A 17,571-nucleotide genomic window follows, 5' to 3' on the forward strand; every position below is an offset into this window, starting at 1 on the left:
CAGATTTGCAAAATTAGAGGGAATTATCGATGGACAATAGAGGCTTTAGAAAACAATTGATGTTAGAAATATATAAGCAAACTTTGTACATAAAGGTCATCAATACTTTGGAACGATGTAATTGCTGTTAGTCTTCACAGTGTATTTTTGTATTTGTTCAGCTTGGCTTTCTGGAACCTGACATGCTTCACTTCTCTTAGAAAGGTGTTATGGATCTTCCCGCAAGAGCAGCAAACAAAGAAAGTAACTCCTCAGCACCTATAGCATTCAGATTAAAAGTATTCAACTCTATCAGTTGAAAACACAGTATGATTTTACTCTTATGTTTTCAGATAAGTAACTTATATGTTTGTTCCACAGGTACAGGAATGGCTGTGCTTGAACTGCCAGACCCAAAGGGCAATGTCAGGACAACTTGGGGACATGGGCAAGGTGCCACTTCCAAAAACAGGCCCTTCACAACCAGTATCCAAACCACCTGCCACTCCTCAAAAACAGCCTATGCCTGCTGTCTCACATTCCCCTCAGAAGACTTCCACACCGCCTACTCCAGCAGCAGCAAAATCTAAGGAAGAACCAGGCATTCAGAAGGAAGCTCCAAAACTTCAACAGGAGAGACTGGAAAAAACATTGTCAGCTGATAAAATCCAACAAGGAATTCAGAAAGAAGATGCAAAACTTAGGCAGGGAAAACTTGTCAAGACACCCTCAGCTGATAAAATCCAACACGGAATTCAAAAAGAAGATGCAAAACTTAAACAGGGAAAACTTGTCAAGACACCCTCAGCTGATAAAATCCAACGTGTTTCTCAGAAGGAAGACCGAAGACTCCAGCAAACAAAACTAACAAAGACATCCTCATCTGATAAAATTTTGCATGGAGTTCAGAAGGAAGACGTAAAACTTCAAGAGGCAAAATTGGCAAAGATCCCCTCAGCTGACAAAATTTTACATGGAATTCAGAAAGAAGACCCAAAACTTCAACAGATGAAAATGTCAAAGGCACTGTCAGCTGACAAAATCCAACCTGTAGCTCAAAAGGAAGATGCACAACTTCAGGAGGTCAAATTGTCAAAGACAGTTTCAGTTGATAAAATCCAACATGGAATTCAGAAAGAAGACACAAAACTTCAACATGAGAAAATCATGAAAACTTCATCAGTGGAGAAAATCCAACAGGAAGCTCAAAAAGAAGAATCAAAACTTCAGCGAGAGAAACTGTCAAAGACACTTTCAGCAGATACAATTCCAGCAACAGTAAGTTCAGATCAAAAGAGACCCCTAAGCACATTGGAAGACGATCAGAACCCTGTGCTCCCAGCAAAGAGCACACCACATCCAGAGGACAAAGTGGAAGCAGTTACAGCTGAGACTGAAGACCATGTTGCTGATCAGAAAGCAGAAGTTGAAGCACCTTATAAGGGACTGCAAGCTACGAAGCAAGAGGATGTTAAGATAGGGAGTTTGACAACTGGGATTCCACAAACGGTTCTGAAAGCTGAAAAAGCTCAGGAAGAAGAAAGTCCTGTTCCAACAGCACCTTTGCCAAGAACTGACCATGTGGTAGCAGTGAGAGAAAAAATAGTAAGTGGCTTTCTTCCCCCCCGCCCCACTTCTGCCTTGCTACAGTTCAGAATCTGATCGTGACAGACCTTCTCCTTTATGTCTTCCTGCACTTTGTTGTTATTCTGTGTGAGGGATGGTTCTACATGATAAAATCAATGATTCCCATTGAGTGAATGTTTCACCAGTTAGTCCTATACTCCACATGCAGTTTTTCGGTACTTCTTGCATGATTTTCAGTCTCAAGCAGTTAAGCATTTGAAACGAAGGGAAAGTTCCTGTTTAATCATTTTTCCAATATTTCTGATTTATTTACCTGCTTCTGTAGACTTTCAGGATTTTGGAGTTTAATTGTTAAAATTGGAGTGTTTTCATAGTTCTTAATCCCAAAAGGGAATAATCCATGATGGTAACATGTATAGTGTTTTGCAATACCAAAGTATAACAAACATTTGAGGAATATTTTGTGATGCCTGAAAATGGTATGTTAAAGTACGCAACCTTTGCATCTTTTTACTATTTCATTTGCTTATCTCCTATGAACAACTACTTTTAGGTAGGATTCTTGGTGGGCTCTCAAGTCAGATGAATGGATGAGTTTATGATAACATGTACTAGAGAGATGCACTTAAATAAATGCGTTTGCTGGATGTGAAGGCACCAACAAGTCACTTCATCAGCTGAAGTGAGTAGTATATAAAATTTGCTGAGAAATAAGAAAATTATGGGTTTCTGTATCAGCACCACAAAGTAGGGTGCTGATTATTATGTTATGAAAGTAGGAATAGGTTTAGGAAAAGTGTTTAACCTTTACCATGATTATGTTTTCAAATATCCCAGTCAAAAAGGTCAAGGTGGTTTTTTTCTTTTCTTTTTTTTCCTTGTGATATCCAAGATATTTGGACAGAAAAATATTCTAATTTAGAAATCGTGCTGTGGAAAATACTACTACTTTTATAAATGAGATTTCCCCGTTGAAATACATCTCCTGTCATATGTTCTGTTTCCCCCTCTTGGTGGTATCAAGAGGTATGGTGTCCTCTGATTGTACCGAGGGAATCTCTGAATTATGCTCAAAGTCACATAGCCAGAAATCCTCCCTTCTGGAATAAACAAAAAGGAGATCTAAGAAAATTTTATATCAATTAGATTGTCTCGTATCAAACATAAGACAATATTGCATGACTTTCCAAGAAGAGTAAGCTTAATTTTGTTAACAAAATGTCATTCCTGGGGATTTTTTTCGATTAATATCAGGAAACCTAAGTAGACTTAGAAATTTTTTTCTGTTGTTAAAAATTTGGGGTTTTTTTTGGTTGAGAAACATTTGTAAAGGGAAAGTTTTCATCACATGCTAGTCCCAGTCCTGTTTGGTCATTTTTATGTTCTCTAAGGAGATGAAAGCATATTACACTCTGGACAAATCCAAGATACATATATTGGCTATCCATCTCTGATAGCGACAGATTTTAATTGTAGATTAATTAATGATTTCTAATGTGGCACACACACATAGGTTTCACTCTTACTTCGCATATATTTTGTTTCCTCCAACTGCCTTCCACTTGAGATCAGGACTTGTTATAATACTATAAATAGGGATTACCTTTCTATCGCCCTTTTTATTAGACTTTGAAGCACACTTAGCTGAACTTCGTGAAGTTTGTGAACTGTGATGAATAAACAAAGAAAACCCATAGATATCTACTTGTAAGTACTTTCAAAAGAACACTCTGAAATACAAAACAATCAAATGAATGAAAAAGGAATAGCTATTTTTACACAAAAAGACCTTTTTTCCCTTTTTTCCTCCTTTTTTGGTCCTTGGAAAAATCCTAAAAAAAAAAAAAAAACAAAACAGCAGCTCAAAGTGTTCAGAGTTAAAGATATAGCTGGTGCCTCACCTAGCTTGTACTTCATAAAATAACTCTGGTGGTTTTTTTTAAATTTTTTGAAGCATTTTAATGTCCTCTGTGGTGTACATGAAACATTTCTAGATACAATTCTTCCCAAGAGAGCATGTGACAGAAGTGGAAGAGAAGAGGAGATAACAATTTAGATATCACACATTGATCCATTTCAGTGGGTAAAGGACAATATCTAGACATTGGAGAATATATTTTAGATGTATTTCAGGACAGAATCATATGAAGGATTTGTGATAGGTGCATTTTAAATAGTGATGCAAGGGAAAACCTAATACCTGCTGTACTTGACAAACTGCTGATGCCATTTTATATCCAAATCTGTGCAAATAGTAATTACTAACCCGTGTAGCATTCCAATGAGATAAGTAACTAATACTATCCTCATTTTTCACTAAAAAAAAAAAAAAAAAAAAAAAAGACAGCAACAGCCCAAAAAGTCCCTAAAGATATGGACAGGCTAAAGTTCTGATCCAGTACTATCAGTAGAATGATCCTTGGAAAATCACAGATATCAACTGTATTTAGAGATATGACATACTTTGAAACAGAAGTGACTTAAATATTGAAACATTTTTAAACATTTGTGTCTCAACATATGAATTATGATATCGTAAACCCATATTTTTCTTCAAAGCATTCTTTTTTCAATAATATTTAAACTGTAATTTCTTAAAAAAAAGAAAGAATAAACTGACTTTGCTCATGATTTACAGGTCCGTTTCCTGAGAAACCGTCTTGTAATATTGACTATTCACAAGTGCAATAGCTGTTAGCTGTTCTAACAAGGATGCCTAGAAATTTTGGACAGTTATGACATACAGTGTGGCGGCATAAAACAGTCATCTTGGAACTCACAAATTTACTTATAAGTAGTTCAGCATATCTACATGAACAAATTGCCATGGTCTAAATTGGACATATATTTATGACACATCAGCTATATTATATAAGTGCCCTTATTACTACCTTCTTATGTTTACTGAGGAAAGATCATGTGCTTAGGTTGAGTAACCAGGTAGGAATTAATATATTGTAAATTGTCATCATTATTCCTACATGTGCCATTAAAGAGGAAACACAGACCAGGGAGACAGAATAAGGACAAAAAGACTTATCTGTAAGCAGCTTTTCCGGACAAATATGAGATATTTCATTTTGGTAATATAAAATCAAAATACAGATTAAACAGTTTAGTTAACCAAATTCTATTTTTCACTCTCTGAAACTTTTTTTTTATAATGTAGATATCTGTATTTTTTCTATAAACAGAGTAACCTTTTAAAAATCATGTGTTCCTTTGCAAAATAAAACTTTTATTTTGTGCAACAGATCGTAATCCTGCTAGCTATAAATAAGTTTAAAAACTGATGAGACTTCTAGACTTTTTTTTTACTCACAGTTTCCATTTATAGAATTGTGGTTGAATTTGATAACTAATGGGACTTTTTAAAGCACTAAGTTTTATATTTTCAAGTAAGAATATTAAAAGCGAGGAAGTGCAAGAATAAATTATACTTCTAAAGCTAAAACTTCTAATGCAAAGTAGTTGTATGGTGTATTGACACTGATACGGTAGAAATGCCACTAGAATAATAGAAATGGATCCTACAGTAGGTTTTACCATTAGTTAAAGAAGTTGCATTTGTTGATTTTAAGCAGTCTTCTCCAGCCTTTTATAAGTCTCAAGAAATTCCTCCCATCAACGTCTGTATTAGAGCTAAATTTGTCCAATATTAAAAACTCACAGTAGGCAAACTTTCAGCAAAAACATCATTCAACTACCCGGAAAGGCCTAATAGTTCAATATGTACCAAATACTTCCTTCCAAATACTACTACTGTACAAGAAAAAAGTGTTGTTTTTTTTTTCTTACTGATTAAAATACATTTTGCATTCTACAAGAGTTGTTGAATACATACATGATCCTTAGGAGCATTGTTTCTGCAATATCTTTTTATTCATCTAAAAATCTTACATTTATGGTATGTTAACAAATTTGATAATGATGTTGTCTTTGTGTGTGGCCATCCCTGTTGAAAATAAATTATCAGTCATTTAAGAATAGAATAATTAATAATAGAATAATATAATAATAGAATCACGACAATATCCTAGTTTTCAGGGTGCTAAGAATAGGGAAAAAAAGCACAAAGACCGGCTATTATTTATTGTAAGTTACATACATATGATCTCAAAACATGATGTGCAGGATAATTTTTGCATGACATATCATGGGACAGACAAGGATACATACAAAAATGATAGAAAATATATTCATACTGTGGTAGCCTTAAAAAGAAAATTGGATTTTCTCATCGTATTTTTTTCTAGTGGTAAAAGAAGTCACTGCTTATTGTAGATCTTTTTCTTCTCCTTACTGTACAAATAAATGTCTTTCCTATATTCAGTTTCCTATTATTCATAGCAGTGATGTTATGTCATACACTGAGGTTTAACAACAGGGCAGGCAGCAGCAATATTGTTTGCCATCTCTTCTGGTTTGGTCACTGAGTAGGTACTACAGATTGGACTCACAGATAATAGCACCATCACAAATTACAAGGAGAAAGGCTAGGAGAAAGTTGTTCCATGATCAACTGTTGTCTACCTATTTCTGAGCTTAGCTGTTCAGTTGACTCGTTCTGTCTCCGCTTTACAAGTCACTGTATCGCTGCTTCTCCTTGTGAAGAACCAAGATCCGACAGATTCACTTTCACTAGTTGGACACTGTCTGTGAACTTCTAGGAGACCTTCTGAGCTTGAACAATGTTTGGATTTTCTAGTAGCTCATCTAATCTGATCACAGTGTGTTTGGTTGGGAAAGTCTTTATAAGTAGGAACACACTGGAAATAAAATAAAAAATAACAATCAAATATCATATCTGAAATTTTAGTGACGGGCATGATATTTCTAAATGGAAAAATCCTTTAGTTTTAATGAAATGTGTATTTTTTAGAACATAGCCCAATAAATTCTCTTTAAACCCTTTCTTACTTAATGAAGACAACAAAAATGTAAATGTAACATACAAATCCTATTTTTTTTAACTATGGTTCATGGCTGAATTTTAATGGGAAGTATATATAATTCTGTCATTAAGGGCTGGAGATTATCCAAGAGTATATTTTTCATAATAACAAGTGATAAAGTGTTTAAATGGACATGACTTCCAATGTTGGTTGGAGTACTGTAGTTTCTCCATATATTATTCACAGCCTTATCATTAGAGTTGTCCTTAGAAATATTTTTTTTCATACTTGATTTTTAATTGCAATGGATTTTGCTCTGATATCAGATGTTTGGGTTTATCATATCGGGTACAATATTGGTAAGAACAGATGTAGTTTACATTCAAGGTAGTATCAGATTTTGCAAAGCACATAATAAATCACTCCTGTGAAATGGAGATTACGTAATAAAATATTAATTAGTAGCTTACTGTAATATTAATATTAATGTTTTAATGTAGGATTATGTGCACAGTGATATGCCTGTAGGCAAGAACAAATACTTTACATGTAAATTAAATAATGAAAAAAATGGTTTTAAAAAATAAAGTAACTGACAATAACAAATATTTGGTTTACTGGCATTAAATATAACTTCAGTGTGAATAAACATTTGAGAATACTTGTTATTGATAGCAACTTAACATAAGTGTAAATATAACTTTAAATTATAATTAACCGTTGTCATAATTTTTTCTTAATATATTTATTCCACAGTATTTTTTTAACTCAGCATATTTCCAAGGAAGTTGATAAATTAATGCTTTAAATAAATGGTTTGCTGTACTTCAGAAATCATTGACTTCGATTAGCAAAGTCGATAAATACCATCTACTTGTATTATTGAGGGCTGTAACAAATACGAAGATCACATCATATTATGAAAACCAGGAGATTTTGGGATGCTTGTTCTCGAATTGGTAGTGAAGATGGGGACACTGTAGGACTGTCAGCTGAGATGACCTGTCATTTGGAGAGTGAGCTGTTTTGGTAGCCGGATGGTGAGAGCCTTACACTAAGTACAGAGCATTTCACAGTCGAGAGAAGCAGGAGGGAAACTGCTGTGGAAATACTTGCTGTAGGACATTCTTGGTATTTTTATTGTCTAAAGGAGATACAGGTGTTTGTCATTCAGAATGGTGTAGAAGGATCTGGAAGGTAGGAGGATGACTAAGGGTGTTTAATTAGGGATGAAAAGAAAACTGTTGATTATGATGCATAGGCAGGTATGCCTACCTTGTTTGCTTCCTTATTTCCTTTGATCAATAGCTGACCATCGTGCATTCCTCCCTGCAATTCCTACCAGCAGCTGACCTCTGCGTTACAAATGTACTGAGAAACTTCTTTTTTAAGAGGTACTCAAAAAATGTTTATACAGTGCCGAACTGCAGATACGGGGACATTTCAAACTGCATTAAATCATGCCTCAATATTGCCTGTATTCTGTTGCATGTTACAATGTGTAACACTTAAATCAACAAAATGAAACTGTAGGTCCAAAATTGGAGAAGACTGACATATTGCTAGACAATTATAAAAGATTAAATGGCCAAAGAAAGGAGTAGACCCCAGAAATACTGCAGGCTGACATTTGGCAAGCTAAATTACTTTATATCTTGAAATATGTAGGCAGTTTTGAAACACAGGTAATTAAAATCTTCATTTAAATTAACCCCCAAGCAACTTGTCCCATACATACGTGAACAAATTATAGACTATCATTAGTAAGTATTCTGAAAAAAACTAAGTACAGTATTTGTTTATATTGAAAAATAGATCATCTTACAACTAATAAAATCAGTTGCCAATGTGGACAACCATGCAAAGCACAGTTAGATTCAATGCAAAAACCCCAAAATTTAAGATCTTTCTGTATTATTTTAATAGCTATGAATAACAAAATTAGTGTTCAGTCTTTTATGGTTTATTATAGTTCTTCTTGGCATCATAATTTTTCATCTGAGACGTTAACTCATCTTTTAGAAAAAAATCACATGTATTTAATTGCCTGGAGACATAAAGAATTTATATATAAATATATACACACGCATATGTATTTATTTTTTTAGGAAAAGGAGGATGACAAATCAGACACATCAAGCTCTCAACAACAGAAAAGTCCACAAGGTCTGAGTGACACCGGGTATTCTTCTGATGGGATATCAAGTTCACTTGGTGAAATTCCAAGTCATATCACCAGTGATGAAAAGGATTTACTCAGAGAATCTAGTAAAAAATACACTATTTCACAAGAAAGTCCACCAAGTCCCTCAGATCTAGCTAAATTGGAAAGTACTGTCCTGTCTATTTTGGAAGCTCAAGCAAGTACACTTTCTGATGAAAAATCTGCAAAAAGCACAGAGCTTTCTGAAACTTATGGTGAACAGACAAAGGATCAACATAAAACAAAGCCTTTGCCAGTCACTCCAGAATCTTACAGTTCAGATGAGGAAGACTTAGAAGCTACTCAAGAAGGTGAAGGAACCACTGTAGAAGATGTCAAAGGAAGTGCTTCCTCCCAGGCAGACTACAAGGAAGAAGAGGAAGGAGATGACATATCGGCACGAAGACAACGCTATGATTCTGTGGAAGACAGCAGTGAGAGTGAAAACTCACCTGTCCCAAGGAGAAAAAGAAGAACTAGTGTTGGTTCTTCAAGCAGTGATGAGTACAAACGAGATGACAGTCAAGGATCAGGTGATGAGGAAGACTTCATTAGAAAACAGATTATAGAGATGAGTGCTGATGAAGACGCCTCAGGTTCTGAAGATGATGAATTCATAAGAAATCAACTCAAAGAGATCAGTGTAACTGAAAGCCAAAAGAAGGATGAAGTGAAAAGCAAAGCCAAAGGAACAGCTGGAAAACATAGAAGAATGGCACGGAAAAGTAGTGCAGGCTATGATGAGGATGCAGGAAGACGACATTCATGGCATGATGATGATGATGAGACTTTTGATGAAAGCCCAGAGCCAAAATACAGGGAAACTAAAAGTCAAGACAGCGAAGAACTTGCAGTAACTGGAGGAGGAGGCCTTCGGCGTTTCAAAACAATAGAATTAAATAGCACAATAACAAATAAATATTCTGAAGCATCTGAACAACAGAAAGGTATTTTATATTTTGATGAAGAGCCTGAGCTAGAGATGGAAAGTCTTACAGATTCACCAGAAGATAGATCTAGAGGAGAAGGGTCTTCTAGTTTACATGCTTCTAGTTTCACACCAGGTACATCTCCCACTTCAGTGTCATCACTTGATGAAGATAGTGACAGCAGTCCTAGTCACAAAAAATTGGGAGGGGAGAGCAAACAACAGCGCAAAGCTAGGCACCGGTCACATGGTCCTCTTCTTCCAACTATTGAAGATTCTTCAGAAGAAGAAGAACTACGGGAAGAGGAAGAACTGCTAAAGGAACAAGAGAAACAGCGTGAACTAGAACAGCAACAAAGAAAAAGTTCTAGCAAAAAATCTAAAAAGGACAAGGATGAACTAAGAGCTCAGAGAAGAAGGGAACGTCCAAAGACTCCACCAAGTAATCTTTCTCCCATTGAAGATGCATCTCCAACAGAAGAATTACGACAGGCAGCAGAAATGGAAGAACTGCACAGATCTTCCTGTTCTGAATATTCACCTAGTATTGAGTCAGATCCTGAAGGATTTGAAATCAGCCCAGAAAAAATAATAGAAGTACAAAAAGTTTACAAATTGCCTACTGCTGTCTCTCTATACTCACCAACAGATGAACAACCAGTCGGCCTCCCAAAAGAAGAAAGTGGTCAAAAGACACTGAAAAGTGCCGAAGAGGTATATGAGGAGATGATGCATAAGACCCATAAGTCCAAGCCGTTTCAAATTGCAAATGAAAAAGATGAAGTATTTGAAAAAGAATCTTTATATGGTGGAATGCTAATAGAGGATTATATTTACGAATCTTTAGTAGAGGATACTTACAATGGAACTATTGATACTAATCTTGTATTGAGACAAGATGAGAGCAATGAATATATACAACAGAGAGGAAAAGATAAAAAAATAAGAGCTTCAGAACAGATCTATGAAGAACCACAGAAAATGACTGATCTGCAGAAAGACTACTATAGTGTTGAGACTTTACACTCCATTGTGCCTCAAGAAGATATTGTTTCTAGTTCTTACATTATCCCAGAAAGTCATGAAATAGTTGTATTAGACAGCACAGTAAGTTCCACCACTGAGGAAAAGCAGTTGTTAGATGCAGAAGCTGCTTATGAAGAGCTTATGAAGAGACAGAGAATGCAGCTGACCCCCGGGTCCAGTCCAACACAACCAACTTCAGGTTTCATTCCCACATCTGATACAAAGGTATCTAGTGCTGGAGAAATAGCGGATAGCACATCTTTAACATCAAGCACTACTTCAGCAATCTCAGATGTCAGTAGCACAGCACTTTCTATTCCAGATGTTAAAATAACACAGCATTTTACAGCAGAGGAAATTGAAGATGAATACTTGACAGATTATGCCAGAGAAATTCAAGAAATAATTTCTCATGAAACATCAATGTTGACGTACTCTGAGACATCAGAAAGTGCTGCATCAGTTTTACCTTCTGATACAGCTTCCTTAACATCATCTACATCTTCGGTTTGTACCACAGACAGTTCATCACCTATAGATAGTGCAACCACAGGTTATGTAGATACAGCCGATGCTGTAGGTAAACTAGCAGATTCTGAAGGTGTCAGGAGAATACCCCAAGTTCCCTTAACATCTACAAAAGAGTACTCTGAAGTGAGCATGCCTTATGGACCTATTGCCGGAGCCACTAAAAAGCCATCTATAGCACCAGATATAGAAAGTGTGGATCAAGCTGCAGTTTGTTTGCCTGAAACTGCACCTTCAGTAGTGGCAACTACAGTTATAAAACCCAAGCAATATGCAACTGATACCATTACTTTTGACACCTCCAAAGCAGAAAAGGAAGCAGATAGAAAAATGAAAAGTACAGTAGAGGCTGGCATTGTCAAAATTCATCATGAAGATTCACACAAAGAATTGGGTTTTGATATGACAAGGATTAATTTGACTAGTGCTACATCTGAGCAACCACCTCTATGTGTAGCATCAGTACCAGTTACAGAGCCTGCATCAGAAACATCTTCTGTACCCACTCCCAGTGCTGTAAGTAAAACCAGCATGGTTTCTGTGCCTTCCTCAGCTGCTGCTGTAACATCCAAAGTATTCTCGCTTTTTAGAAGCTCTTCTTTGGATTCTCCTGCACAACCTTCTCCACCCCCACCTCCTCCTCCTCCACCACCTCCTCCACCACCATTACCTCCACCTATTTTACCCAAGCCAGCCATTTATCCCAAAAAGAAGTCACAGATTAAGACTCCAGCAGCAACAGCTCCCACAGTGGTACCTTCAGTCGCAAGTGTTACAACACTAGAGTCCACAGTTGTATTAAAGAATCATGTGATACCTATTACAAAAACATACACCCCAACACCACCTCCTGTACCACCCAAACCGTCCTCTATTCCAGCAGGGCTTGTTTTCAGTCACAGGCCTGCTGAAGTAACTAAACCTCCAATTGCTCCTAAACCAGCAGTTCCTCCGCTCCCAATAACTGTTCATAAGCCAGCAGAAACGCAGCCCAAACCAATAGGTCTGTCATTGACTTCAAGCATGACTCTGAATTTGGTCTCTGCAGCGGAATACAAAATAACATCGCCTACTTCCCCTTTGTCTCCACACTCTAACAAATCTTCACCAAGGTTGACAAAACCCTCACAGGAAACCTATGTTGTCATCACATTGCCATCTGAGCCTGGAACTCCCACAGAAGCTATAACTAGTCAGGCTGTTACCAGCTGGCCTTTAGAAGCACCTTCTAAAGAACAGATTCCCCAGCCTATGCAAGCAATTTTTACTCCATCCATAAAAACTATGGAAATTCAAAGTATGGCAGATCAGAGTATGTATATTTCAGGTGCTTTGCAAACTATTCCTGTCACAACACAATCAACTTTTGAAAAAGTACCTGTTTCAAAATCAGAAGTGGCAACAACAGAGGTAACCAAGACCACAGTGTCTGTGGTTAAGGGCCCAGTGCCTGGTTTTGGTTTAGGTAGTGTCGCTATTACTATACCTCCAGAGCCACTACATATAGCAGATCAACCCAGGTATAGAGAGAATGGAAGATTCCATCCTTTGGGTGATGTCATAGATCTTCGCACTTTAACTAAGATGGATATTGAAATGAGAGACAGCTGTATGGATCTGTCTGCGGTTTCCATGGACGTGAGAAGGCAAACGCCAGCAAGTGATACATGTGGGCGGCCAGCAAGTACTGTCCAGCCAGCTATAATAAATCTTAGCACTGCATGTGTTGCGGATCCTTCTCTGTCTGTAGTCCCTGAGACAATAACTGTGATGACCTGCACTGCCACTCTAAGCTACACTGCCAGTACAGACAGCCTGGTGGATCTGGGACACGCGATGACAACACCACTTCAGCTAACAACATCAAAACATTTTGAGCCTGCATACAGAGTATCAGGCAGCCAAGGATTCTCTGCAGGTAGAGATGAAGTGCCAATAAATTTATCCCTAGGTACTTCAACACATGCAGTGACATGGGCTACTACAAAGCCTGTTACTGTACCACCTGTTGGTGTTACAAATGGTTGGACTGATGTCTCCACTTCTCAGGAGCCGATGGAGACTGGAGCTGTTGACCTTAGCACTACAAAATCTCACAGAACAGTAGTAACAATGGATGAAACTACGTCAGGTATCATGACAGCAGTCATAGAAGATGATGAAAAACCTGTGGATCTGACTGCTGGGAGAAGAGCTGTCTGCTGTGATATGGTTTATAAATTGCCATTTGGTAGGAGCTGTACAGGACAGCAGCCTCCAACTACGCTTCCTGAAGATCGCTTTGGTTACAGAGATGACCATTATCAGTATGATCGTTCAGGGCCATATGGCTACCGAGGAATGGGAGGTATGAAACCATCTATGTCTGACACAAATTTATCGGAAGTTGGACTGTTTGCATACAAAAGCAAGAATAGCTTTGATTATCGAGTTGGGGCGACTGATGCAGCAGTAGATCTTACTTCTGGAAGAGTTACTACAGGTCAGTATGACACAGCAGCAGATCTTTCTTTGAAATATAATTTTGATGTTCCTCACCTCATTTCAGGATGATTTTTTATTATTTTTCCCTTCCTTCTGTTGTTTTGTTTTCTTTTGGACAGTATGGCAAATTATTCTGGATTACACATGTTTTTCATTTCTTCATTTTACATATGTGTTTTGCACAGAGGTGCCTGCATGTGCCTGCATGTTCAGAAATACTGTTTCCTTCACATCTAAAGTAGATCATTAACCTGAAGATTTGCATGCAGTTTCCCCTTTCCATTTAATTCATCAAGATGGGATGACTTTCAGAATCCACAAAGCAGCATTCTTTTGTGGGACTGGACTGTAACTTTGCCCTGTAATTTCAGGTGAGGTTATGGATTACTCAAGCAAGACCACTGGTCCTTACCCAGAGACTCGGCAGGTGATTTCTGACATCGGGCTCAGTACACCACAGTATTCCCAAGCAAGAATGGTATCAACTCTGGGTTCCCAGTTTGGTGTTGGAAGTGTTTTAAGATCATCCAATGGTGTTGTTTATTCTTCAGTAGCGACTCCAATCCCATCCACATTTGCCATCACTACACAACCTGGTTCTATTTTCAGCACAAGTGTCAGAGATTTACCTACCCTCCAAACAATTGACTCGGTGCCCTCTTTATCAACTTTGCAACAGAATCAACCACTCCCAAGATCATACAGTTTCTTGACAACAGTGGCAGCTGAAAAAGATAGTGCAATTACTGCCATTGATATGGAGACAGGATTACCACCTCTTACTATAGAAACTATTCCCTCTGAGCCAACCAACTTGATACCTGCTTTAACTACAGCATCAGAAGTTTACGCAGATGTAATTGAAGATGAGGTTGCCCTACTCGTTGCCCCTGAAGAAGGCAAACAGCAGCAACTTGATTTGGAGCGTGAACTTCTTGAGCTTGAGAAAATTAAGCAGCAGCGCTTTGCAGAAGAGCTGGAATGGGAACGTCAGGAAATTCAAAGATTTAGGGAACAAGAAAAGTTTATGGTGCAAAAAAAGCTTGAGGAGTTGCAATCCATGAAACATCATCTCTTATTTCAGCAAGAAGAGGAACGACAAGCTCAGTTTATGATGAGGCAAGAGACATTAGCTCAGCAGCAGTTGCAGCTTGAACAATTCCAACAACTTCAACAACAGCTCCACCAACAGTTAGAGGAGCAAAAAATTCGTCAAATATATCAATATGGTTATGACCCTTCAGGAACTGGCTCACCACAAACTACCACAGATCAAACACTTTTGGAAGGACAGTATACAACCACAGAAAATGGCCAGTTTTGGCCTACTGATGATGCAACCACTACGGCTTCAGGAGTGCTGGGTATTGAAATTCCACAAAGCCAAACATGGTATACAGTTCAGTCTGATGGCATTACCCAGTACATACCTAGGTCTGGCATCCTGAGCTCTGTTTCAGAAATGTCTCTTAAGGATATTGATGTTAGAGAGGAAAAGCAACTGAAAAAGAGAAGTTCTATGCCAAAATTACGTGGTCCATATGAGGAGCTTGAGGAGACCGTGGAAGAGCAGCCTCGGTGCTTCAAAAAGATAGTGGACAGTGGAGTGCAAACTGATGATGAAGACGGAGCAGACAGAGGTTACACAAACAGGAGACGGAGAACTAAGAAGAGTGTTGATACGAGTGTTCAGACAGATGATGAAGATCAAGATGAATGGGATCTTTCTAGCAGATCCAGAAGGAAACCTCGTGTAGGGAAATACAGCGAGAGTACCACTGAGGCAGACAAAGCTAAACAATTCTCCAAAGTATCTAATATTGCAGTTCAGACAGTGGCAGAGATTTCAGTACAAACAGAACCTGTAGGAACAATAAGAACACCTTCAATCAGGGCCCGACTGGATGCTAAGGTTGAAATCATAAAGCACATTTCAGCTCCAGAAAAGACATATAAAGGAGAAAGTTTGGCATGTCAAACAGAGACAGAGGCAGATACTCAAAGTCCCCAATATCTGTCAGCTTCCTCTCCTCAGAAAGATAAGAAACGCCCAACACCACTAGAGATAGGATACTCATCTCACCTGCGTCCAGACTCCACATTGCAGGTAGTCCCTTCCCCTCCCAAATCTCCCAAAGTTCTCTATTCACCCATTTCACCTGTTTCACCAAGCAAAGTTATAGAGTCAGCATTTGTACCCTATGAAAAACCCATCACTGATGACATCAGCCCTCAGAAGATGCTGCATGCTGACATTGCCAAGGTTCCTCCATCAAGCCCAAAGGCAGCAAAGATGATGCAACGCTCTATTTCTGATCCTAAACCCCTGAGTCCCACAGCGGAAGACAGTTCAAGAGCTCAGTTTCAGTACACTGAGGGTTTCATGGTAAGAAGTATTTGCTTTCTTTTTTTGTTTTTGTTTTCTGTTTTTTTAATATGCAGTTCTGTAGTTATCAGTACAGCATGAGGGTTGACACACTCATTTGCAATATCTGTGCATGTAGTCTTTTTGCACACCTTGCTGAAAAGTCCCAAGGAATGTCTGCTGATAAAGCAGTGGTTGTTTGCTTCATTGCTTTGACTGGAAATAGAGGAATCCATATTACAGTATTACTAAGATTCAGAAAAAAACACAACAAATTCTTGTTCAGAATTTGGAAAGCACTTTATGTTTGACATGGCAACTAATTGCCAATAAAGTGATTACTGCCAATGCTTCAGAAAAATAAAAGATTTTCTTTCTAATCATACAACTTGTGGCACATACAGCTCTTGTGGCACAGTCTGTAGTGGATTTACCTTGAAATTACTGCATGTGCCTTCTGAGAGCCAGCTGACACCAGATTTATAATAACCTTAGCTGTCCTTTTTGACCCTTGCGGGGTTTCCTGGCCACTTGTGATTCTGTGGGTAATCATCTGTCTCAATGTGTACATCTTCTCTCTCTCCTAGACCAAAGGGTCTCATACCACAAATCTGATTTTGTTTGTTTGTTTTGGATAAAGAGGATTATCAAGAAGTTGTCCAAGTGTTGAGGGCTGTTTCTTATGGGGTCAGAGGAGGTAATTTTGAATACGGCTGACATCATCAGGATTAATTTTTTTTCATTTCTGCGGTATTCCTTTTCCTTGAGAATTAAGATTTCTGATTTGGGAGTCAGTCATTTATTTATGAATAAGAGGAAGACGTCTTGACTAAAATAATATCCTTACAATTTAACATATTCTTGGCTGTCCTTTTGTCCCAGTCCATTCCCTTCTGTCACTTGCAGGGTTAGTATCTTATTTGTGAGAGCTCTAGAAGAGTTGCCATTTGAGTTCTTTTAGGTTTATTTGTCTTTATGTTTATTATGTTTAATTTTTATCTTTTATGTTGTTATCTGTGAATACATGAGTAATTAGTACAGGCTGGATAGAATAAAGAGGGCTTGTTCTCTATGTTCTATAATTTGTGGTGGCTTTCAAATGCAGGATTATCTGGTTATACCCTCCAAGGCTCCCAATGTAAGCAGTTTCTGCAGCTTCACATATTTGTACGGATATTAAATGCTTCCTACGCTGGTACCGCTTGGAAAAAAATACGTGGAAGTTTGAAGGGAAAACTGTAGTCATGGCACTGGCACTCCGTATCAACACCATTCCCTAATGCAGCATTAGCACAGGGGAGGAAACTGTAGCATGAACACTAAAATTTCATGTAGGGGGTTTAGAACAGCATCCTGAAGAACATTGCTCACGAGTTAGAAAGTGTTGGGTTCTACTAGATGTTGGAGAGTGGGCATAATATTGTAAAATAACTGTCAGTGTAGTGAATCTATTACTGAGGACAGATTATTCAGTTCACTTCTTTCATAGATACATATATATTTGATATGAATTGTATGCTTTGTGTGATGGATGATAAATTCTATAAACAGCTGATTGTTTAAAGGCCTTTACAGT

The 17,571-nt window shown here is 37.8% G+C and overlaps 1 protein-coding gene across 1 annotated transcript; it reads left to right on the forward strand.

The window, feature by feature from the left end:
- Positions 1-360: 360 nt before the first annotated feature.
- On the forward strand, positions 361-17,190 carry PCLO (piccolo presynaptic cytomatrix protein; the record flags this gene model as incomplete). The annotated part of the gene is made up of 4 exons (XM_010288890.1): positions 361-1,584; positions 8,570-13,628; positions 14,002-16,023; positions 17,101-17,190. Coding segments are annotated over 4 exons (8,395 nt in total), but the record flags the coding sequence as incomplete, so codon positions are not given.
- Between the last annotated feature and the right edge of the window lie 381 nt (positions 17,191-17,571).

Source organism: Phaethon lepturus, unplaced genomic scaffold (genome assembly GCF_000687285.1).
Source record: "Phaethon lepturus isolate BGI_N335 unplaced genomic scaffold, ASM68728v1 scaffold54196, whole genome shotgun sequence".
In the NCBI taxonomy this organism is placed as follows: domain Eukaryota; kingdom Metazoa; phylum Chordata; class Aves; order Phaethontiformes; family Phaethontidae; genus Phaethon; species Phaethon lepturus.